Raw genomic sequence first — 24,669 nt, 5'->3', positions numbered from 1 at the left:
CCTTCCAGTTCTGAATGCTAAGGACTTGGACTAAATAAGCCTGAAAAGCTGTTTCAACTCTAATCCTATGAAACTAAATCTCTATTGCTCTTTCCATTGCACAAACTGCCTTCAATATTAAAAGAGCTTTGATCTGACTGTAACTTAAAATCTTTTTTCCCCTGGTTCTATCACATTTAAAGATTAGAAGAATTTATTTTTAAATTAAGGAATTTTATTAACTTAAAAAATTGGCAAACAATTATTTGAGATGAAATAAACACACTTTTCTCTCTTTTAACACAAATTAATTTGGAGATAATTTTTGTAAGAAGCAAGAAGCCAGTACTATTGGGGAGGGGGAGGGGGCATTTAGTCCAGGTTGATTAAGTAAATAATTAAGTTTCAGGAATTGCTCCTTTCTATTTAAGTTTTGTGTCTTTGTGTAAGCCACAACAGGCTAGGGCCTTAGATTATTAAACAATTATTGTACAAAAAAGAGAATAATACTTTTCCTGAAATCCTTAGAGAATATGGAAGGCAAAGGAATTTTAAGAATGATACTGATGAAGACTCCAGTTGAATTCCAAGGAGTCAGGTCAGGTCTGAAGCACATCGGGCTCCAAAAGGGCTGATACTTCACACCCCAATGATTTGGTGGCTAGTGAGACAAGTGCCACTTCCTCCTGATTGGCCCCGAGATCTCGGAGGCTGGCTATGTGCACATCCTTGGCAGCTCCGGAGCCTCTTTCACTGTCTGGGACCTGGGATGCTCTGACACCATTTAGTCACCCGGAGGCCACATTCATGTTCTTCTTCCTGGGTGGAGGGTTCAGGGGGGTGGGGGGGGAACCAGTTGCCATATCTTCCGTCCCCTCTGTGACCTTGAGGGTCTGGCTTCATGTTTAGCGTCTACAGTGGCTCCACCCAGGGCCATGGAGCTTGTCTTTCTTGACCTCGTAGCGCCCTCCCTCTCAGAGCTTGGAGAGGGCCATTCCGCTGGGGTTTAGAGCCCATATTCCGGAGTTTCGTGCTCAGCCGCTCCAGGTTTTCTTCATCTCCCAAAGTCTAGTTTGTTCTGGGGCCCTACAACCGAACTTGATGGCCGCTGTTCCTTGTCATAGGCTAGCCGTCGATAGCCCCATTGCTGTGCTGCATTCCTAATGGAAGGAGGTATCTGTCAGTCACCGGCCATGGGAGGCGGGACAGTGCTGCCATGCTAAGTTGAGCCTTTCACTTTGCTTCCCTCCCCCCTTTCTCCCCTTCGCTGCCTCCCCCCTCCCCCCCCTTACCTTCTCACTAGTTCTCTCATCTAATCCTCCCCTCTCCCCCTCCCTTTTCCCCCCCTCCCCCCCTTCCCTTCGGTGTGTGCAGCCGCTGTGGCCGGCTGAGTCCGAGCCCTAGTGCTGCCTCCGCCCGTGGGCTTCGACCCAGGGGCCTCGAGGCTCCTCGCTCCTGCTCTCCAGGCTCTGGGCAGCCTCGTTCCTCCCTCCCACCTTTCAGGCCCCGGGATGGCGGCGGCGATGCTCTCCGGCGCAGGTTCGGCCCCCTCGCCCGGGTCCGGTGGTGGCGGTGGCGGCAGTGATGGTGTCGGCGGTGGCGGCTGCCGAGGTTCCCTGACGGGAGGCTGGGCCGTGGCCCGGCTGGAGGGCCGCGAGTTCGAGTACCTGATGAAGAAGCGGTCGGTGACTATCGGGCGGAATTCGTCGCAGGGCTCGGTAGATGTGAGCATGGGCCACTCGAGCTTCATTTCCCGGCGCCACCTTGAGATCTTCACCCCCCCAGGCAGTAGCCCGACCCCCATGGCCTCTGGTGGCGAGGAGCAACAATCTCAGCCTCAGCTCCTAGCGCAGCAGCAGCAGCCGCCACCGCCACCGCCACCGCCACCCCCGCCTCCCTCACCTTCCCAGCATGGCCCCGCTGAAGACCCCAGCGCTGGCGGTGACTTCTACCTGCGCTGCCTCGGCAAGAACGGCGTCTTCGTGGACGGCGTGTTCCAGAGGCGGGGGGCGCCCCCACTGCAGCTGCCCCGAGTGTGAGTAGCCCAGCCGGCGGTCCAGGGCGCCTTCTCTCAGCGAACCCACTAACTTCCTCAATCCTTTTTATTCGCGTCTGCTCATCCCAACATTCCCCATCGTTTCTTGATGACTTCCTCCTTTATTGATTAGTCCGCTCCTCCTTTCTCTGCTCAACCCCACTGGCTCTTTCGGAGCTTGGAGAGCGGGTAGCCTGGCATCCTTGTCCTCTGTCTAGAGCTTATCCTAACTCTTTCCCTACCCGCCCTCCGGCAATTGTATGGACTCCCCAGCTGGACTTAAGGGTGAGGTAGGAGCTGGGATGCTGTAGAGAAAGGAGAGAGCTCTGGCTTTAAAATGAATTGCACTTTCCCCAAGAGATGCAGCCATCTCCTGTTCTGCCTGGGAGGGCGCTTTTGGAGTGGTTTGCGGGTTGGTTGTTTGCATGCCCTACGGTCTTCCAGTGAATGGAGTAATTATTGTCACTGAACAGCCCCACCAGCTCGCCGTGATCATTTCTAATTTCCTTGGTGTGTAGTACAGGTCATGCTTATACAGTGTCACCCGGTGGTGTTGCCTTTTTGCTGTAGTTTTGCTACATAGGTTGCCTTTCCAACATGCAGTCAGTTCCCCAGTTTCTGACATGTCAAATTTAGTTCTCTCCTCTGTCTGGTGCTGTCCAGGGTGATGTTTTGTTTTGTTTTTTAATGTAAATCCGAGTGAGTATTATTTATATTCTTAATGCTAAAATCATTAGTAAACTGTGCATGTCATCACACAACAGTTTTTAATAGTTTTGCATCTTTAATAAATATTTAAAATATGGAAGCTAGGGAGAATTTTGTAACTAGAACTCTGTCATTGATAAGAGAGATGAGATATGTATTGTCTTAGTGATAAGTGATTAATTACTGAGCATTTTTTTAAAAGCTGCATGAGACTTTAACACAGTATTTTCTGATAGCTTTCGTTTTAAAAGAACTAAAAACAAAAAAATAAATAAAGATTCCATGCCTTCGACCTTAAAATGTTGATGCTCTTGACATTTTTAAAAAAGGTAGTTGGCATTGATTTAGAAATTTCCAGGAATAGATCATAATTTTTTAAGTTATTGAAGAACTTTATTTTAGAGTATCAATTTAAGCACCTCATTCATTCTAGTTAAAGTTAGCAAAAGCAACTTTCTCAATACTATGATTTTTTTTTTAGGTTAATATTTATTCGAATGGAAAAATAACTTGCTCTCCAGGAAATGCTAATTATTCCTAAAGGGATTGGTTATAGAGTATTGTATTTGTAGTTATTATTTGTATGCTGAATTATCTGCCTTATTTACTGAAAAAAAAATTCTTGATTTTTTTACCCACTCATTAAAAAATAAAACTTAATCATAAATTTATTTGCTTATCATTGTATTGTTTACTGGTTTAAAAAAAGATTAATCTGACAGTTTTTCATTTACCTATAACTGCTCTCTGTGAGAGTTTTGTATTGTGATTTTTAAAATAATTCTCTTGAATTTTGTAATCTCACTCCAAAAGTTTTATATAGAGAGGAAACAGTTGTGTTGAATGGAACTTTAATAATGTTATAGTCAAAAAGAAAATTTTTTATTATATAGAAGGTCTGAGTTAGGAATGTTTTTTGAGTGGTTGAATAGTTCTGTATCAGTAACCTTTATTTTCAAACTTTTAAAATTTGTTAAATACTTTCTAGTGGGTCAAGTAGATGAAATAAAGTGAAGCAATTTAAAGGGGGGCTTTAAGTAACCTTGAAGTAACCAGAAATCTTAGGAAACTTAGGAAAACATATTGGGACATTTGCAGTGTAGAAATAAGGGAATAAAATGTGATCAGCTCCTATTGGTCTCAGTTTCTTCATATCCTGTGATAATCTCTTGTAAGTAAAATCATTAGTATTTATTTTTGGAATGAAATTTTTTTTGCTTAAGAGATGAATCACATAAATTTCAATCACAGAATAGTAACAGTTAAATGACAGAAGACAAAATATAGACTATTATTGCTATAATATTGTTGGTTCCAGAAAATAGGGAAAGGCAGATGATTATCAAAAATCTTTAGCTTGAATTTAAATTTAGGACTTATTTTGATATTTCATATTCCTTCAGAGATTAAAAGTTAAAAAAAATCAACAAATTTAAGGCATTATTAAATTCTTAATTATATTTAAGGTATATTTCAAGTTTTGTCTATTTCTAACTGTTTACTAAATTTAAGATAGCAAGCAAATAAGGAAATTTGAAGTACAATATTTTTATTCAGGTGCAATTTAATTGAGTTTATTTTTCAGTTTCTATGAATGAAGAAAAACTCAACAAATATTTATCTTAGGTTTAAAAATATACAAGTAGGGGCAGCTCAGTGGTTTGAGAGCCAGGCCTAGAAACTAGAGATCTTGGTTTCAAATTTGGCCTCAGGCATTTCCTTGTTGTGTGACCCTAGGCAAGTCACTCAACCCCTATTGCCTGGCTTTGGAAACTATTGATTCTAAAACAGAAGGTAAGGGTTGTGAATATATATATTCAAGTAGTTTAAGTCTGAAATGTTTTGGTTTTTTTCCCCCATGGTAGTTGACAGTTTTGGGGAGAGGTGATAGAGAATAAGATAATTGTATCCTGGCTATTGTTTATATTTTAAGCATGGTTTTAATAGCATTTGAACACATAGTTTTCTCTATTATTGCTGATTCCATTTAGTTCAAATTTTAATTACACACAACCTTGTTCCCAAAATAGTTGGCATTAGTGCAAGTGCACTGGTAAACCAAACAAGAACAGGATTATAATGAAACGGTTAAGTTAAAAAGGATGATTTTTTTCTTAAGAAGAAGAAGAAAAGCTTTCTTATAAATATTTCTTACAGATACATTGTTTTGGTTAGGGAATTCCCTATGTTGTAGGGAATATTTTTTTTTAAACCTCTTTGTACTTGTTTTGTAATTTAGTTGTGAAAATCACTAACCTCATTATTTGGCTCTGTTCTTTAAAATAATGGGGAATTTTTGAGTTTCAGTGACATGAATTGGTGTTTTAGGACCATTAACCTGGGTAAGGTATACATATATATATATAAATTTTTTTTTGTCATTTTGATAGTATCTTTAGCCAAAGTATGCTTCAAAGACTTGAGTACCAATTAATAAGGGGGTGTATGGTTGGAGCATCCACATTGAAGAAATAGTACATCCTGCAAGTACTGCAGAAGGTAATAAAGTAAATATAAAAGCTAATAAGTGTCTTAGGCCAGATTTGAATTCAAGTCCTCCTGACTCTAGGCCTGGCACTGTATTCTTTGGTTACCTCCCTCCCTGCCACTTTTTTCATCATCTTTAAAAGTGGTATAGCAAGTGGTCTCTTTGAGGGGAGCTTGGAATTTCCAGAAGCTCATGATTATTTGATCTGGCCATTCTTAGGTACCTGCCAAAGATACTTAATGTGTTCTTAGTAGATAGAAATCTGTTATAATGTGGTTCCCATAAGGTTATAAAATTCTGGGGGATTTGGGGTGTTGGGGAGACTGCCTCTAGACTGACTGCTTTATATCTTATGGGGATGTAGCCTATTTGGGGCCCAGTTTGAAAAAGGAAGACATGTAACTGGGTAAATATGTGTTCTCAGGATATCCATGAGAAATATGGGTTCTCTAAAACTTAGAGTTTATTAAACCTTTGGGCATTTGCAGAAAAGTTAGTCAGTGTTATTCTAGAAACATTTAGGCTCTCTATAACCACTGTATTTTTTAAATGATGGAGTGTGCTGGACTCTGGATTTTATAAGGATTGCTCTCCAAGCCTTTGTCTTTCATATAAGCCACTTTCCCATCCAGAATTTATGCCACTGTGGCCTTTTCCTGTCTGGTCAACATTATGTCATTGATATGATGGGCATTGATGCTTTCAGGAAGGGAAGCCTTTTTCAAATTGCTGCCTACCGAATTATGGCAATGTGAGGGAAAATTCAGGTAGCCCTGGGAAAGGATAGTGAAGTTATATTGAATTCTTTTCTCCATGAAAGTAAATGTTCCTGACTCTTCTTAGCCACAAATTAGGGTAAAAAGCATTTAAAAGGTCAGCAATTGTGTACCATTTACTCAGGACCTGAGCTATTTTTTCTACCAGATTGATAGGTATGACACTCCTTAGCTCCCCACATTCCATTGTGTGCTGCCAGGTACCATTTTCCCCCCTTTATCATTCTTTTATGAATTAAAAAAAATGATATACTTAGTAACCATCTCCAGCGACAAAAAATACTTAATAAATGCATAAAAAAGATTATGAACAAGACTACAAACTCCACATTGTTTATAACTTTTAAAAATATGTTTTTTATATGTATGGCAATATAACTATCCTCTGATTTTCAGTTCCCTTTGGATTTGTTTTATTTGGATACTTTTTTCTTTTGATTTTGTGGCTGTTATTTTTTTAATGAATTCATGGTTTACTTCTTTGCTTTTTTATCTCTTCATATATTTCCCTTATTTTCTTATTTCCAATATTTATCATTTCAATAATATAATAAAATCTATTACAATCAGATATCACAGCCATTTTTTCCATCCATTGCATTTATTTCCAGTTATTTTGTCATCATAAACAAAGCTTCCATGAATATTTTCATAAAAACACAGGTTTTTTCCCCTCTAAATAATGCCCTTAGGGCCTGCCCCTATTAATGGAATCTCTAGGTAAATGACATGAATAGCTTTGTAATTCTTAATGTAAATAATCCCATCTTATTTTCTAAAAAAAATTCACAACTCCTCTAACAATATAATATTAAGCGTGTTTCCCCTTGTTCCTGTCAGCATATATTAGTGACTTTTAGTACATCTGCTTTCCCAGTTAACATATATTACCAGGACCATATTTTGCTAGATTGGTCCTTAGGCAGTAGACATAATCTGTTACCAGGATAATATTCTTTTCAAAACAAGTCTTTCCAGCTTGGACATAGTGTATTTTGCTCTAGCCCCTCACCTTCACTCTTGAAAGACACTTTTGTCTTTCAATGAATTTTTTGTAGTCAACACATTGTCAAATCCTAGTTTTTGATCCTTTCTGCTATCCATTTTCTTCCCATGGATGCATTTATTCCATTTACACTCAGTGTCATAGCTACTAGTTGTGCATTTCCATCTACTCTGTTCCTCCTTACTGTTTCCCCTTCCTTTCTTTCTGCCATATCCCTCCTCAGATGTCCAATTTCCTAATACCTCTCCTGTTTATCTCCCCCCAAATCTTCCCTTATCCTCTCCCCTTGCCCTCCTAGTTCCAAATTGGCCCACCTTTCCAAAGGTTATTCCCTTATCCGTTGCCCCTTACTTTTTATTTCTTATTCTATCCACCTTTCCCAAAATCCCTTCCCTATCTTCCAACTATATACCCTCTTATCTCTTGATTTCCCTGTCCCCTCACCTTATCCCTCTATCTCTTGATATATACTCACCTCTAGTATCCCTTCTTTTCCTCCATTTTCTTATCCCCTTGCCCTTCTTTCTCTTCCTACTCACTCCCTTATTCCATCCCCCTTCCTGCCTGTTTCTCTGTACATTAAAAAAAATTTATCCTTCTAATTGTGTATGTTGAATTTTCTTTATTTCAAGTCTCATGAGAGTTGGATTTTATTACTCCCAACCCTCATTTCCTTTAACATGGCAGTTCCTCCACTCATTCCTTCTCCATATGAAATATCCATTCCACCCTGCTTCCTTCTGGTTTATTCCATTACCATTTCAGCCCATTCTGTTACATTCCCTCAACCTTGAGTCTTCCATACATACATACCCCTTAAAATATGTAGGCAATAATGTCATTCCCAAGGGTCATAGATTACATTTTCCCCACACCAGAATAAAACAATTTGATCTTTTGGGGTTGATTATGATTGGGTTGATTATGATAATCTTTCATTGCCTTTGTATGTTTCTTCTAGATAAAATTTTCTGCTGATTTCTGATTTTTCACAGGAATGGTTGAAACTCCTTTAGTTAATTAAATGTTTGTTTGTTTGCTTTCTTTTATAATTATGCTTATCTTTTCTGGCTATGTTATTCTTCATTGTAAGCCCAACTCTTTGCTCTACAAAATGCTATGTTCCAAGTCTTGCATTCTTTTAATGTTATTACTGCTAAAGTTTTTGTTATTCTGACTGTAACTCCATAGTATTTGAATTGTTTTTTTTTGTTTGTTTGTTTGTTTTGTTTTTTGTGCTTGGTAATAATCTGGGAGCTACAGAATTTAGCAATGATATTCCTGTGTATTTTCATCTTTGGGTCTCTTTAAGGTTTTGACTAGGGGATTCTTTCAATTTCTATTTCACCCTGTTTCTAAAATTTCTAGGCAGTTTTCCTTGAGGATTTCTTGGAGTATGGTGCCTATCTTTTTTTTTTGTCATAATTTTCTGGGAGTTCACCTATTCTTATATCATGTCTCCTTGACCTATTTTCCTGGTCAATTGTTTTCATGATATGATGTTTCATATTCTCTGTTTCATTCTTTTGATTTTGCTTTTTTATTTCTTGTTGTCTTAGGAAATTGTTAGCTTCACCTTGTCCAATTCTATTTCTTAATACATTCATTTCTTCTCTTAAGTTTCTGGATCTCTTTTTCAATTTGGGTGATCTTTCCCCCCTAGTTTTCTTGATTTTCTTACATTGTCCCAATTTTTCTTCCACCTCTCTCATTTGACTTTTCAGGGTGTTGTTTTTTTTTTAAAGCTCTTCCAAAAGCTCTTTTTTGAGTTTGTGACCATTTATTGTATTTCCTTGGTTTTTAAAACAGGTGTTTTTATTTCATTGTCCTATGAATTTGAGCCAAGGTCTTTTCTGTACCTATAATAGCTGTCAATAGTTAGGTTCTTTCTTCTTTGCTTGCTCATTTTTATTTATTTTAGCAGCCTGGTCAATAAATTTAATTGGCTCTTTTTTTCTGGAGTTCCAGGGTTTCTATTGTGTTGATATATGTTATCTCAGGTTTCAGGATTTTTTGATGTGTATTCATTTTTTCCTGGGTCCTTTTTAGTTATTACAGTTTTTATATTCAAGAGTCAGAGGTACTCCCAGTCCCCTGTTTAGGCACCACTCCTTGATTGACCTCAGGTACTCTGATTGGAGTCTGCAGGCAGTTCTGCTTTTGCAGTTGCAAGCAGCCAAACTGCTTCTCCCTATGGCAGCAACCAGGGACTACACTCTCCTGGGACTGACCACAGATGGGAGGCCTTAGTCCCTCAGCAACCACACTTACCTGTGTGAACTCCTTCCTCACTCTTCCTCTCCTACTTCGACAGCCCCAACTGAACAAGTATCTAGGGTTTTTGGGGGTCTCCAAACTACCTCATTTGCTAGCAATGATACTTGAGTTCCTGCTCTTAGGGCCTGGCACCCACTGACTCTGAGTTGTCCACTCATTCAGTCCCCACCCTTGTACTGCTGGAGTCTCTTAACCAACACAGATGCTCCTAGGGACCTCCACCTGTGAATTCAGATTCCTGTGGTCAAGTGGTATCCTCCAGGATATTCCACCCCCCCCCAACCCTCAACAGACTGGATGAGGTTGCCAGCCTTGCCCTCTTTGTGAATTCCCTCTATTCATTCTGTTCCTGACCCCAGGGCCCATAGCTAAATGGAGTTGAGACCAGGGAAATTAGAAATCTTTCTCCCAAGTTGTCCTTTGCTGTTCATCCTCACTGCAGACTCCTGTTTTTGTCACTTTTAATGTTGATTTTATGGAGTTATTTTTGGTTGTTTGGGTAGGAAAGCGAGAAAGCTTCCCATCCTACTGCTCTGCCATCTTCCCGCCGCCAGGTGCCATTTGACACACAGTTATTGTAAGGGAAGTTGGTGTAATAAATTATTCAGACCTCCTTGATCTCCGTCATTGGGGAGGAACTAGCTTTTATAAAAACCCTTCAGGGTTTGGTTTGGCATTAACTGCATTGAATGGTTTAGGCATATTCTAAGGTTTTCACTTCACCCTATCCACAATACTTGGCATAGGTGTTTTAGTAACTCTTGAATACTAGTTCCCTTCCTGATTCCCCTTCCCTTTTTGGTTTGCCTTCTGAGTCATTTCTCTCTCCACCTCCATGGAAACTGAGGTTCCCTGATAGACCTTTTTAGAATCCCCTGCCATTATAATAATTTGACTGCTGATGTTCAAGTGAGGTTAGAAAGCTTTGAGAGACTCTTTGGACTTAGTTGAGGCTGAAAAGCCCTTACCTCCTTGATGTTGGATGTTGTAGCATAATTTTACAAGCACCCTAATAGGTCATCAATTACCTCTTTTTCAACTTTATGATTTAGGAGCTATACCCAAAGCCCTGTTTTTGGACCCTACTTAGCTATCATGATAAGTATGTACTGTACCTTTTGTACTGCCCCCAGAATGTTTGTATGTGTCTCTTTGGCCACTGTAACTGGCCCAGTAATGTGCTTTAATTTGTCCGTGCTTTTTTTATGGCCATATGTTGGAACAGGTCTATAGTTAAAGTAGGGGAAGAGAAGGAAGGTTATGTTTTACCTAAAAGGAGAGATGTAACTTGTCACTGATGCTGGGACCAATAAGAGACAATATACCTGACCATTCTTTTTTTAGGAATTTTACCACTCCCTTACAGACTATAATGAGAGAATCAATTTCAATGGGAATTCATCTTTTGGGGACTTAGTATTTACAACACTATCTTAACCACCTAAAAAAGAACAAAGGCTCTCATTTCTGCCTCTAATTGATTTAACTGCTTTGCAGAAGTCTTCAGTGATCTCTCAGCAAAAAGTCGGCAAAATAGCTATCAGATTCAGCATTGGCTTCATTGCATTACATTCTCAATGATCAGTGTTCTAATAGCTTATTAGGATGTTTAAACTTTTTTTGAACATTGATTAGTGGTAAAAGTGTGCTTTTTCTTTCAATTCTCTGCGGAGGAGGGGAGAAAGGATAGTTTAGAATAAAGCTGAAGCTTTCTTTGCATTAATAGTTCTCAATTCTCATCTACTTTCCTGGCCCATTCTTTTCTCTTACACCCATTTTAATCAGAATTTAACACATTTTCCATTAGGACCTCTAGATTAAAGACCATGCTTGTCTATAACTTGTCATCCCAGATCCCATTCACATTACCTTTTTATGTAATTTGTTCTGATACTGTGGTGGTGAAAGTGGGGATGGGCTCCTTACTTTCATAACACCAACTAGACTCTTGTAAGCAAGGAAGTTGTGGTACAGACCAGCAGCAGTTTGGATTAATTTTGGCCCCCATGTAGATTGCTTTGTGACCTAGCTAAAAGAGAGAGAGTATAAAAGCAGTTTTTAATACTTTTGTAGGAAGTTCTAAGACCCCAGAGAACTTCCTTACTGATTTTTTATTTTTTATTTTACTTTTATGTCCTTGTTGGGATTTTCATTTGTTTGCATCTTGGAGATATTTGAATATATTTTGACTAATTGGATTGTTTGAATTCTCAGACTCTGTGATTCATTTAAAATCTATCTGCAGTTCCTTTCTCTATTTTCAAGGGATAACCCTTTTAAGAACTCATTCTGTATATAGTTGGTTTACCTTTACCAGGACCATTAACAATAATCAGAGATAATATTGGCTTTAGCATACTCTTTTTATCTTCTACACCACCCAGTGGCCTTGTCTCATATGGAGTAGGTGTGGAGGTTCTCTTTTATTCCCATTAAGAGAGACTGGACAAGCAATTACAGTGATAGGCTTTCACATGGGGCTTCCTGATTTTCAAAGCTCTATTTCCTTCATACCTCCTTCTTTAAAAAGATCACCCTAGTGCAAATGTTAATGCAAATATTAATAATATGGAAATAGTGACACACATTAAACCCAGTGGAATTTCACACCAGCTATGGGAGGGGGTGAGGGGGAAGGGAGGGAAAGAACGTGAATCTTGTAACCATGGAGGGGAAAAAAGGTCATCCTAATTCAGTCCTGTTAACAAATTACAAGTGTTTTGGGTCAGGCTTGACTTGGGACAAATTGATGATTCAGGTTCCATATAGGAAAGAATTTAGATGTTGGTAGACCATCCCCCCCCCAAAAAAAAAAAGGTTTGTCAAATGGTAACATGCAAAGAATACTTAACAAGGATACAACCCTGGTTCGTGTGGATATAATCTTCTCCCCTTGTTACTATATGAGAACAGGGTCAACAAGTGGTATTGACTCACAGGACAGTGAGGCATCCATTAAAATCTGAAGGGTACTGGCTCCTTTTATGGTTCAGATAGCCAGGATGTTGGGTCAACTGAACCCTAGTTCCCTATTCCAACCAAGACTTATTTACTGCCTTTTAGGAAAAAAACTAGCCCAGCCCATATGGCAGTAGAAATTACTCCTTTCACAGATTGAAAGAGTCTTGGTAGTTAGTGGTATTATTATTCAATATTATTACTTAGTTACTACATTGTTATTCAATCCTTTATAAAAGAATGAAATGTTACAGTGTTGAGAACTTTATCTGGTCACACTTACATTTAAGTTAATTTTTAAAAGATTTTTTATACAGTAACTTCTACTTTTCTGTCTTAAAATTTAGACTGTATTTGATGTCTGGTAACAAAGTTTCTGATAGCAAACTATCTTGTGGAAACCTTTCCTCTGTATTAGCAGAAGTATAGTACATGTTTTAGGAGAAATGGATATTTCAAATTAAAAAATGATGTTCACATGCACATAATGCTATGCTAGACAGTTATAGCATTGTTTCTGATGATGGAAAAGGGAAAGGATTTAAATTTCTTTTTACATTAACATATTATTGTAACTTTTATTTTAATTTATTTTTAAAATTAGTGTTACATTAAAGTTCCTAGGAATTTTCTTCCCCTTCTGCACTAAAGAAGGTATCATTTGACAAACTCTCTCTCTCTCTCTCTCTTCTTCCCCCCCAAATGAAATGTTGTTTTTGTGCTTCTGAAATTACGCTGAGACACGTTGGTGGCTTTTGTGGAGAATAAAAGAATAACAGTTGATCTCTCTGACTATCCCCCTGTCACAGTTGTGACTGGACTGATTTCCCAAACCCTCAAATTCTCCTTATACTTTACCCTCATCCCTCTTTCCTCAGTTCTCTATCCTGTTATTTCCCCATAAACCCCTTACTTGAGAAAGAAAACAAGAGTATCTTCATAGTCCACCCAGGGGGGAGGGGCAAAGTCACAAGCTTCATGAAGAAACTGGGAGGGAGAAGCTGGAAGAAGGGAAGGGGGTGAGGGAGTGTGTGGGATTTGGAAGCGAAGGGAGGAGGAGGTTAGAAATAGATTGATCTATCAACCATCAATAGAGATTATAGGCAAACCCCAGAGCATTCCCCTATGGCAGCACCTCTCTATCTCTCAAGCAGTGTCTCTCATATATCCCCATTGTAACTAGGAAGCCCTCAGGTGTGTCCCCTAGTAGCAGCTCTCTAGTCTCAAGCCAGAATACCTGGTTATTACGACAAAAATAGTGTCACATACATTATCCATTTATTACAACACACACACACACACACACACACACACACCTTCAATATTTTTACTTATCAATTATTTCTGTGGAGTGAATATTCACAGTTCATCTTCAAACAATATTTCTGTTACTGTATAATTTTCTCTTGGTTTTGCTTGTTTTACTTTTCATAATTTCACATAGGGCTTTCCATTTTTTAAAAAATATTTATAGCAGTTCTCAGGGAACAACAAGAAAGGATTAAGAAGAAAGGAAAATAGTAAAATGGATCAAAATTAAGTAATAGACATTGATAGAATAAAATTAAATGCTAACTTAGCAAATTATAGCAGAGTAAATTTTATTTTTTAAACCTTTACATTCTGTCTTAGTATTAATTCTAGGACATAAGATGGACAAGGGCTAGGCATTTGTAGTTAAGTGACTTGCCCAGGTCACCTAGTTAGGAAATGTCTTAGGTCAGATTTTTAAAGCAGATTCTCATGATTCTAAGCCTGGACCTAGTAGCCCCTCAGAGTAAATTTTAAAAGAAAGTTCTAATGTAAGTTTGATTTAGAATTTGGTATGAATAAAAGTGGGCCTAATACAGAGTCCCTGTTGCTGTTACCTGAATGAAGGTATACAAATACTCATATCCAAGGATCATCCTCTAGTATCCATAGCAACAGAGACCTATCACCTTTCCTTAAGGTCTCCCTTCATAAGGAGTCCTTCTGGTTAGCCATTAATGATATTTCAGGTCTTGCTTTTTTGAGTCATTCAAACCATTTTCCTATTTATTATCTGTTTTACCTCCTATGGAAGAGTTTTTATTTTCTGTGTGTGATACAATACTAAGTGATACAATAAGTCACCTGCTGAATATAGGTTAATGTCTGTATCACAGTAATATTATAGCACAGCAATAGATAGAATTTTACAGGAGAGATAAGAAGTCACGTAGTCCAAGCCCTCTAGGAAATTAGACATTCATTTGCTTTTTGGACATAGGAGGGGCATCATTGCATAATGTCTGTCTTCCCCAGGAAGCCCGGAATTGCTGGTGTTTCGGTGTTTCGGTGTTACTACCCTCCTCAGTTCCCTCCTGATGCTTCTCTGTTGCCTTACTTCTATGCTCCGCACCTGGCTTGACACTCTCGGATGTATTTCATTGCCTTTGCTGGCCAGAGGAGCCTGCACTCTGAGGGGGAGGGCCCATGGCTTCCCAGAGATCTGAGGGCTGGTGATAGGATTAACCTTGGACTGAGTATGCCCTGAGGCAGGGACCTTCGGTGAGACCCAGATGGAAGGATCTGGTCAGGGGGCTACCAGCTCCCCCTGTCTCTCTGTTTCCCTTCTGTCTGGGTGCCCCCACGACCGGGTCAGGTTGTTTTCAGGATGTGGCCTTCAGAATAGCTGGCTCCCGAGGCCCTTTTGCCTGCCCTGAGGTTCCTGCTGCTGCCTTGGACTCAGTGCTCTGGGTTGGGGGGTATGGGTCCTGGGACCTTCCTTTTGCCTACGCCTTAGATCCGAGTGATCTTGGGTTCTGACTTTTGGGGGGCCGTTCCTTTTGATCCAGGTCCATGAGGAGTGTTCCCGGGGTCTATTCTGTTGTTTGTTTTGAATTTCGGTGCCCTAGGAGCATTCAGTTTGAGATCGGTAAGAAAGGATTTCTGGAGCTCTGAACTTAAGCTTTCTCTAAGCTGCCATCTTGACCGGAAGTGCATCATTGCATAATGAATGAGAGTTCAGGCCTTGTCAGAAAGATCTGGGTTTTTGCCTCTGACAGATATTGTTATGTGACCCTGGGCAAATCATTTAATCTCTCAGTACCCCAAGCAACTCTCTAATACTGTTAATTGTAGTGAAAGTATTAATTTGTTTTGGTAGAAGGGATTTCTTTATTGGGAGTTTCTTATACCAAATCCCAGATTAGTCAGTCATTCAGGTAGGTGATAAAACAGGATAGAGAAGTGACATGTAAATCTAGAAGCTGAACCTATATAAAACCTATATTATGATAGAGATTTGCCATTTATTTTTGCCAAATCCTTTTCTCTTGAATATGTCAATTTTACTTGGCATTTGTTGTTTGAGAGTTTGAAAAAAGGAAAATATAGAAGGTGTTAAGAAAATTAGACAAAAACTAAAAATATAGATAATCCTTGTGATTTGTAGACATTTTTTATTCAGTTGATTGAACATAAACCAGTATTCTTTTTAGTCCCCCAAAGAAAAAACTCATATGTACAAAAATATAGCAGTTCTTTTTGTAGTGGCAGATAACTGGAAACTAAAGGAGTCCTCATCATTTGGGGAATGGTTGAATAAATTATGGTATATGAATGTATTGGAATACTGTTGTGCTATAAAAGGGATAAAAAGGATAGTTTCAAAGAAACCTCTAAAGACTTGTGAACCTCACCTGCAGTGAGCAGAACCAGGAAAACAATTTATATAATGATAACATTGTGCCAGACAGCTTTGAAAGAATTAAGAACTCTGATAAGCACAGTGACCAACCACTATTCAAAGATGAAGGTTACTACTACCTCCTAACAAAGGTAATGGACTTTAGATACAAAATAAGACATAGCATTTCACACATAGCCAGTTTGAAATTTTATTTTGCTTGAATGGGTTTATTTATGATGATAATTTTCTTTTCATTTAGAGCTGATGAGAGTAGAAGGGGGCAGGAAATAGGGTTGTCTTAAAAAAAAAGAAAAGGGAATCATTGCAAAATATATAAAGAACACAACAGAACTGATGGACAATTAAACAGAACAGATTTGAAGTTTACTGTTGAACATTTCCTATATTTAAATTGAAAAGCAAGCTAAACGTACGGAGATTCATAGTTTCATTTATAGTTCTCTTTCTGTTCTTTTTGTATATAGAAATGCTCATTTTATTTGGTGTTTGTTAATTTTAGAATAAAAATAGAATATATCAGAAAAAAGTCCAACAATCCTTGTTGATTTGACCTCTTTTATGTACTTTAGCAACCAGGAACCCCAGGTGAGGGGGCAGATCATAGACCACTGGACCAATTGAAACTAAAGACAGCTTTCTTGTGGAGGGGTAGCTCCTAGCATATTTGGGGTCCTGTTATATGTTGTTCCTGCCATAGATATAGCTTACATTTTTCTTCTGCTTTTTATATTTTTTTTTGCCTTATTTTAATATTTCTCATTGTCTAAAGAATCCATTGTTTGGATCAAATTTTATTTGTTCTTAATTTGTTCTCTTTCTAGTTATTTTCCTTGGGAATCCCTTGCTTCATTTCTTCCAAATACTCCTCTCTTTCTGAAAAAGTCTTTTTTTCCATCAATTTTTGTTTGCGCTTATGGAATTAATTCCTTTTCTAGGTTTCCTTTTTGAGTTCTTAACTGTAGTATTTTTTTTTCAGTCTATTCTTGTACTATGACTTATATTGTGTCAGGTTCCATTCCTTCTGGCACTCTTGGATGGCCTGAATTTTGTTGTCTCTTTTGTGGTCTAGATGCTGCTAGAGTGTTTAGTACTAGGCTCCAACTTCTGCCTTAATCCTAAATTTGTGTCTCAATTCCCTGGTGATGCACTTTAGAGGTATCCTCCTCCTGACCTTTGTCTCCTCTTTGCAAAGTCCCTTATTGGAAGGTTGTTCCATCCCTAGTTATAGCCTTGATAGGCTCCACTTACATGTTGGAAATTGTGCTGTTCTCAAGCATCTGAGAGATTTTGATGTAGGTAGAACATTGGGTTTGGAGTTAAGAATACCTAGATTTGAAGTTTCCTCAGGCACTTTTTGGTCCTTAGTTTCCTTTTGTTAGATGATCCTGTGTTCTTTTGATCTCAAGATTCCTGGCAAAGGTGCCCTGATACTGAGGTGGCCCCATTTCTTGCTATGGCTTTTAGTCCTTTTAAGAAGTCTACAGGTTGGCCCTTTTCTCCTTGTACCTATAGGGCAGGCTCTCTTACTCCCTTGGATGAGAAACTTTAATAGGAAAATAACCTACATCTTTATTTTCACTAACCTTTAATTTCTTTTATGATATATCTTATTCAATATATTTTATTTTATGTATTTGGAAGCATTTTTATTATCTTTGTTCAGAACGCTAGGTGGCTTTAGTTTGGTTTATTTGCTTCCCTGTGTAGCCCCTGTTCCAGCCTCTCTCATCTTCCAGTTTACTGGATTTTATACTGACTTCCCTGACCTGGCCCCTTTTCAATACTTGCAATCCTATTTACCATGGCTGTCCTTCTTCCAGGGCCTGGAGGCTTTAGACTTATTTACCTGATGTAATGCTAACTTCCCTGGAACAATACCTGTCCCAGCCTCTGGCAGTCTTTTAGTATAGTTTTGCCCTGAATGTAGGAAGTTACTTCTGTTTCCTTATCCTTGTATTGTAATCTTTTTCTGATTTGTATTAGGAAATGTATGGGAAAACTGGGCTCTACAAACTTTCATGTTGCCATCTTAACTACCATTTAAATTGTTTCTTATTTTAGTCATTTCCACTCATCTACTTTTCTGGGTTTTTAAAAACCAGTACCAAATAGTGTTTTTGTGATTACTGCATTATTGAGTAATTTGAAATCTGTGAAGTGTTATTTTCTCCTCATTGCTACTTTTCCCCCCTCCTACTAGTACTAGCTTCCTTAAGATAAGTCTTATTAAAATGACACTTTTGCAAGAAGCCTTTTCCAGTTCTCCTTAATGTTAGTGCCTTTTCTCTGAGATTATTTCCAATTTACCTGTATCTGTCTTGTTTGAACTTGTTTGTTTGCATGTTGTGAAGTCCTTAAGAGCAGGGATTGTTTTTGCCTTTCTTTGTATCTAACCTTATACTTAGCACAGTGTCTAGCACATGGTAGATCTGTAATCATTGTAGACTTATTTCCCCGCAGATTCTAGACCTTTAGTTCCTTCAAATCAATTTTAATGCTAGTCTATCTAGTCTGTAACAGGAGTTCTTGATTGATTTCAAGAGGTTCATGAGCTTGGATTGGGGGGGGGGGGACTATATATTTATCTTCACTAACTTGGTATTTCCTTTGTGATCCTGAGCTTTTTATTTTATGCATTTAAAAGAAAGGGTCCATAGGCTTCACCAAACTTCCAAAGAAACCCATCATACAAAAAACATCTATTAAAATATCTCTGGGGTAATTTGAATATATAGCATTATCTATAAATCAGTTTAGATTATTATATTGGCATAACCCAGCCATGAGCACTGAATATCTCTCTTGGTATTCAAATTATTCTATATTTCTTTCAAAATATTTTTGTAATTGTATCTCTACAAATATTTATTTTCTTTCCCTATCAAGTTGGGCAAAGTTGAGCTGAGAATATTAGAGGCTAGCATATTTCCATACCAGCACAGATTTCACAAAGTCTAATTCTTATTCAAGTGTGAGCTTTGCCAAGTTTTATACCATATTAGAAAGGCAAGTTTTATACCACGGTTAGAAAGGTCCTGTTCACATACTGACTATGTTGTTAGTGGTCCAACCTAGCTAATAATCAAGAGACTAATAAGGTCTCTAAGTGATTTATTCTTTAGATATAGAATTTTAAACAAAGGAGAATGTTTAAATGACACATTCCTATGTGACTGCCTTCTTGGGTCATGGTTGTGAGTGGCAGAAATGGAAGCAGAGGGTGCTAAGGATCACAGTTTTTAGTTTACAAACATCAACTTAATTGTAACTACTCTGAATATAACTTCTTTTCTATTGTACAGTTATTTGGCATATACTTTATAAGAAATGAACCACATCAATATAATTTTTTCAATTAATAAGCCTCTTGAAAATAATGGAAAGCAGAAATTAAATAGAAAGATTTCCTACAAGTCCTTGCAGAAACATACTGGAGTTGGTTCAATTGTGCTTATAAAGATAACAGTAAATAGCCTTTTCATGGGATACCTGGTAATCTCATCTTGTGGCACTGATGATGAGCATAAGGAAAATGACCATGTTGAAGATAATTCAAGTTTTTGTATAAACATTTATTGGAATGGATTAAGAAACAGAAGAATTCTTTGAAGTATTTAACAAAATTCTTTAAAACAGGTCAACATAATACTTTATACTCAGTGATTTCTACAAAGGAGGATGGCAAAAAAAAATTCTTGTGGAAAATATGGCCTAGGTTTGAGAAATGAAAGAGACTAAAGACTTGTAAATGAATTAGGAAACTCATGCTTTTATACCATAAACATTTTAACAGAAGAAAGCCAAAATGGCCTGGGCATAGTACACAACAGATGACAGCCCCAAAAAAGAACTTGATTATATCTTAAAACAAGAAGCAATTGATTATTGATGTATCATATCAGAATCAGTTGCCAATATTGTCAGTTCTACACATATTGATTAAACACCTATTAAATCTTGTCATTTCTACCTTCATAAAATCTCATACACATTCCCTTCTCTTCTTTCACACAGACATAACTATTGTTCAAGACTCAATACATTTCACTTGGACTACTGTCCCCTCTTTTTGTGAAAATTCATTTTATTTTCAATTCTGAATTTTCTTTTTAATCTGTTATACTGCTTAACTTGCATTTCTTACCCAGTACAAAATTGTTTTGACAAAATATCTTCATAGATAAATTTGAGAACTGGTACTGCTAGATATTTCCTTCCCATTTTTTTAATATCAGTTCCCTTTATATTCTTGATTTTTTATTCCTCTAGATGAATTTTATTATTTTTTCAAGCTCCTTTGGAATTTGATTAGTAAAGCACTTAATAAGTAAACTTGGTCATTTTTTTCTTTTGCTATATTTTCTTTTTTTTTTTAATTAAAGTTTTATTTATATGTTTTGTTTTTACATTAAAAAAATTTGTGGATAATTCTCACTTCATGAAAAATCTCTTGTAATGAAGTACTATAGTTAATTAATAATACAATGGCCTCATCTGAAAGTGTGAACATTTTACATCTGTACTACAATTAATGTATTCAAATTTTTAAAATAAGTTTTTATTGGTATCTTCTATTTTTTATATAGCCATTGACTATAACAAATAGTATTTTTAGAGAGAAATAAAATGAACACACAGTACATTTTAAAACATTTTGAAAAACATTTTCAATATGTAAAAACTTGTAGTTTTTCCACTTTGACAAAAGAGTATTTTCCTCACATCTTTTCATTCTAGTCCTGCTGGATCTTCATAGTTTTTTACTTATACGTTTGATATTTTGGTGTGTTTGGTGTTCTTTCCTTTTAAATTGTTTATATTCTTTGATCAGTTATCTATTAGAGAATGTTAGAAGTTTTTTATTTATTAGTTGTTTGTATATTTTGGATGCCAGACCCTTATCAGAGAAATCTGATGCAAAATTTTTCCCCATTCAACCACTTTTCTTCTTATTCTGGGTGAATTAATTTTATCTGTGCAGAAGCTTTTCAGTTTTGAGGAATACAAGTTGTCTTGTTTGTTTTGTAGTTGCCTCTATCTCATGTTACAGCTCCCATACCTATAAGTATGTATTTCATTTCATTTACAATTTTTAAAAATAATATAATCTTTAACATTAGGGTCCTATGCCCACTTAAAAAGTATTGTGCAATGTGGTATAAGGTATTGATCTAAAACTAATTTATACTAGACTGCTTTACAGTTTTTCCAGAAATTTCTTTAATCAAATAAGGTGGTTGCTTTCTATGTAATTCATCTTTTCCAGTCTATCAAACACTTGGTTCCTGTTGTTTTTTATTCTCCCTTGTCTAATTTGTTCCACTGATATATTTGCTAGCTGATTTACTTAACTGCTGTACAAGATTTTTCTGCTCTTTTTTGTTTTATGCCACTCTCTTCTTTCACACTGTCCATCCTTAAAAGTGTTTTGTTTCTGACCACTTCCTCTTCCATTCTGCCCTTTCCTTATTAGTGCACCTCACTCTTTTCCAGCTTCCCCTCCTTAGGCAAGCTAAATTTCTGTACCCAAATGAGTGTGTATGTTATTCCCTCTTTGAGCCAATTCTGATGAAAGTAAGTTTTAAGTGCCCTTCTCCCATTCCCCTTTCTAGTAGTATATTCCTCACTCCTTAATTAGAGATCTGGCGGTAGAGTGGAAACCAAGATGATTAATTTGGTTCTTAAGGCCATGGTCAACATAGAAACACATAAGCTTTATGACAAAGTGTATCTTGGATTTCTCATCTTTTTCTCATCTCATCATTGTTCATCTTCTGTTTCAAAAAGGACCAGTGATATCACGGGATAAAATCTTGACTTAAATCTGGAAGGAATCTTAGTTGTCATCAAATCAAATAGTTTAGGTGACTTGCCCAGAGTTATACAACCTCTTTAAATATCTATGGCATGATTTGAATCCAGGCCTTCCCAATTCTAAGTTCAGTGTTTTTATGTGCTTAGATCTCAAGCCTAATCTTCCAGGAAATAAATGCTCTCTTATGGGCATACTGTAGCATTTGATATCAGTTGCTTCTTCAAGAAATTTGAATAGAAAAAAAGAGTTTTATAGTAATATGATTCTGTCTAGCTCAGTAAATAAAAATACTATTAAAAGCATTCAGAAGGGTTAAGTCTAAAATTTTCAAGTAAAATGTTTTAATTTTTTTCTATGAAGTCAACAAATATTTACTGATTGCGTTAGTCATTTTCAAACATTTTCTTTTTTTTTGGTTCATGGCATTTGCTTTGAGGAAGAACTGAACATTAAGTTGGTAACAAAGAATGGTTCCTAGGCAGTTAATAGACCTTCAGTCCTATTACTAGACTTTAGGATCCCTTGAACTCTCCTCTCCTACTTCTTATTTTACTTCCCTGTAATACAGTTGGAGAAAGCTGCTATTGTGATCTTCCCAAAACTAAGCTCTTAGAAGAGAAGATAGCAAATTAATTGAACACAGTGGCTGGGGAATGTTGAAGTCTTTGAGAGTTTCACAGCTAGCAAATCACGTATACTATTTTGTTGATGTTTCTCCTTTGAGAAAGGTATAAGGGGTGTTCAGGGAAGACTAATACCTCTGGCATGAGGACTTGCTGAGTCCCTTTTCAGGGCAGTTCATCCACCTTTAGTGTCTATTTTTCACCCAACTCTTATCTATGCCTCTTAAGAATCTATATAGCATCCCTAGCTTTCCTCAACCACCCCAGTCCTGAATTTTGTCTTGCTTCTATACTTGGATGCCTCTGGAAAAGAGTGAGGCTAATGATTCTGTGCAATTTTGCTTCACTTAAATCCAGTTAAGACAAGTTAAGACATCAATCACCCTGCAATATCATCGGACCTTTTCAGAAAGGAAGGATAAGCAACCTTTAGAAAACCATAGATGAGAGGGGGTCAGGTGTCTCTTTGCTGTCGCACTTTTTTATAGACTACTACTTGTACACTCTGAATATGTGAAATAATTTCCCCTAAATTTCCTTTCCCTTCTTCCCCTAACCCATTATATTCCTCTCTTTCCATTCTTCTTTTAAGATCAAGACATAGCAGAATCACTCACAGGTCTTCTGTCTAATTAGACTCTTTCTATAATCTGTGATGGTAATAGGGTTCAGAGAGGACATGTATAATCTCCCCATATTAGAATATGAGCTTTTTATTCTTGTTAACATTATGATTGTTGTTCTTTTTTGGTCATCACAAATCTCTGAAAGTCTTCTATTTCATTAAAGATCAATATTTTTTCCTGTATAATTATACTCAGTTTTGTTGGGAATTATTCCTTTGTCTTCTGGTATTAGGGTATTCTAGGGTTTACACACCTTCATAATTATGGTTGCTAAATCATGTGTGATCTTGACTGTGGCTTCATAGCGTAACGGTGAAAATGAATGATTGGACAATAATTTTATGAAATTATGTGGTTGCCAATATTTATTACATCTCAAGTCAGAAATTTATTTACAAGTATTTATAAATAGAGAGGAAACAATCAAGAAGAGAAATGTGAAGGGGATAGAGAAGTTATCTGTCCTATCAACTTAAATGTTTTACTTTGGATCTGCTTGTTCCAGGCAGAGATTAACTAGCTCTCAACCAGGAAGGCCAGTAGTGAGTAACCACACAGACCTCCTCCAAGATGGAAACTAGTCTCTTCAGAAACTAGGAAAGGAGTCAGCATTTCACTCGCCAACGAAGTAGTCCAGGAATCAGAGTCCAAGTTGAAGCTAAGATCCAAGCCAAAAGTCTCCAGTGAAGTTCCTTCAAAGACTATCTCCAGGAAACATTCTTCAGACTGTCTTCTCAAAGACAATCTCCCTCAAACCAAAGGATTTTGTGGCTTTTATGGTGGCTCCTTGTCCCTTCCTCTCTTCACAGAGGCAAATTGTCTAGCACTGCCCAGGTGGGGCGGTGTCTGTAGGATAGACTTCTCATCTTCTGAAGCTTAAGTTCTCATCTAAGGGTGTGAATTTCCTTCTGGAGAGGTGAATATTCATCCTGGCTGATCGATATTCTGAAGGTATGAATTCACTAAGTGGTTTGTGAGCTCCTCCACCTAGTTCAAACTTGTGTTGATTCAGTCAAAAGGTAGAAAAAGGAGAGTTAATCCTGTCTTCACAGTCTAGTGAGGCACTTAAGTTAATGTTAACTCAGGATAGACAATGGAGTAAAGAATTCTCTTTCACAGTAGTGCTTGAATTACATCTTTCTTGATGTTCCTGCTATTTTTTCTTTGACCTATGAACTCTGGATATCAAGTTTTATATTCCTGGGAGTTTTTATTTTGTGATTTTTTTTCAGGAGGTGACTAGAAAATTCTTTCTATTTCTACTTCACCCTCTGGTTTTAAGACATCTAGAACACTTTTAAGATTTCTTTTATCTAGACTTTTTTTCATCATGGTTCACATAGTCTAGTGATTCTTAAATCTTTACTCTTCAATATGTTTTTCCAGGTTAGTTATTTTTGCCATGAGATACTTTATGCTTCTTCTTTTAATCCAGTCATTTGATTTTATTTTAATATTTCTTACCTATTTTTTGTAGTCTCATAGTCTTCTGTTTGGTCCATTTCTAATTTTCAGGGCATTTTTTTATTCGGGCAAGGTTTTGTACCTCTTTTTCTAAGCCTTTAATTCCTTTTCCAATTCTTTTACTCATATCTTTTTCCATTTTTTTCCTTCTAGCATTCTCATTTAATTTCCAGAAAATTTTTCAACATAAAAAAAAAAATTCTTGCTTCATTTCTTAAAGTAATTCTAGTTGAATTTG

General features: G+C 37.2%; 1 protein-coding gene and 1 long non-coding RNA gene across 2 annotated transcripts in view; one reads left to right on the top strand and one right to left on the bottom strand.

Moving 5' to 3' along the window:
• Positions 1-192: 192 nt before the first annotated feature.
• Positions 193-2,395, bottom strand: LOC103103768 (uncharacterized). The gene is made up of 2 exons (XR_008916469.1): positions 1,932-2,395; positions 193-1,139 (listed from the first exon to the last, which is right to left on the bottom strand). It is a non-coding gene; the product is annotated as an uncharacterized LOC103103768 (long non-coding RNA).
• Positions 1,167-24,669, top strand: part of FOXK2 (forkhead box K2) — a 107,240-nt gene continuing 83,737 nt past the window's right edge. The window contains exon 1 of the mRNA XM_007483428.3: positions 1,167-2,014. Within this exon, the coding sequence (XP_007483490.1) occupies positions 1,491-2,014 (524 nt within the window). The 5' untranslated portion in view covers positions 1,167-1,490. The remainder of the gene's footprint in view (positions 2,015-24,669) is intronic.

This window comes from Monodelphis domestica, chromosome 2, assembly GCF_027887165.1.
Source record: "Monodelphis domestica isolate mMonDom1 chromosome 2, mMonDom1.pri, whole genome shotgun sequence".
NCBI classification, from domain to species: Eukaryota; Metazoa; Chordata; class Mammalia; order Didelphimorphia; family Didelphidae; genus Monodelphis; species Monodelphis domestica.
The sequence above is the reverse complement of the archived record's forward strand: the minus strand, read 5'-3'. Positions and strand labels throughout refer to the sequence as shown.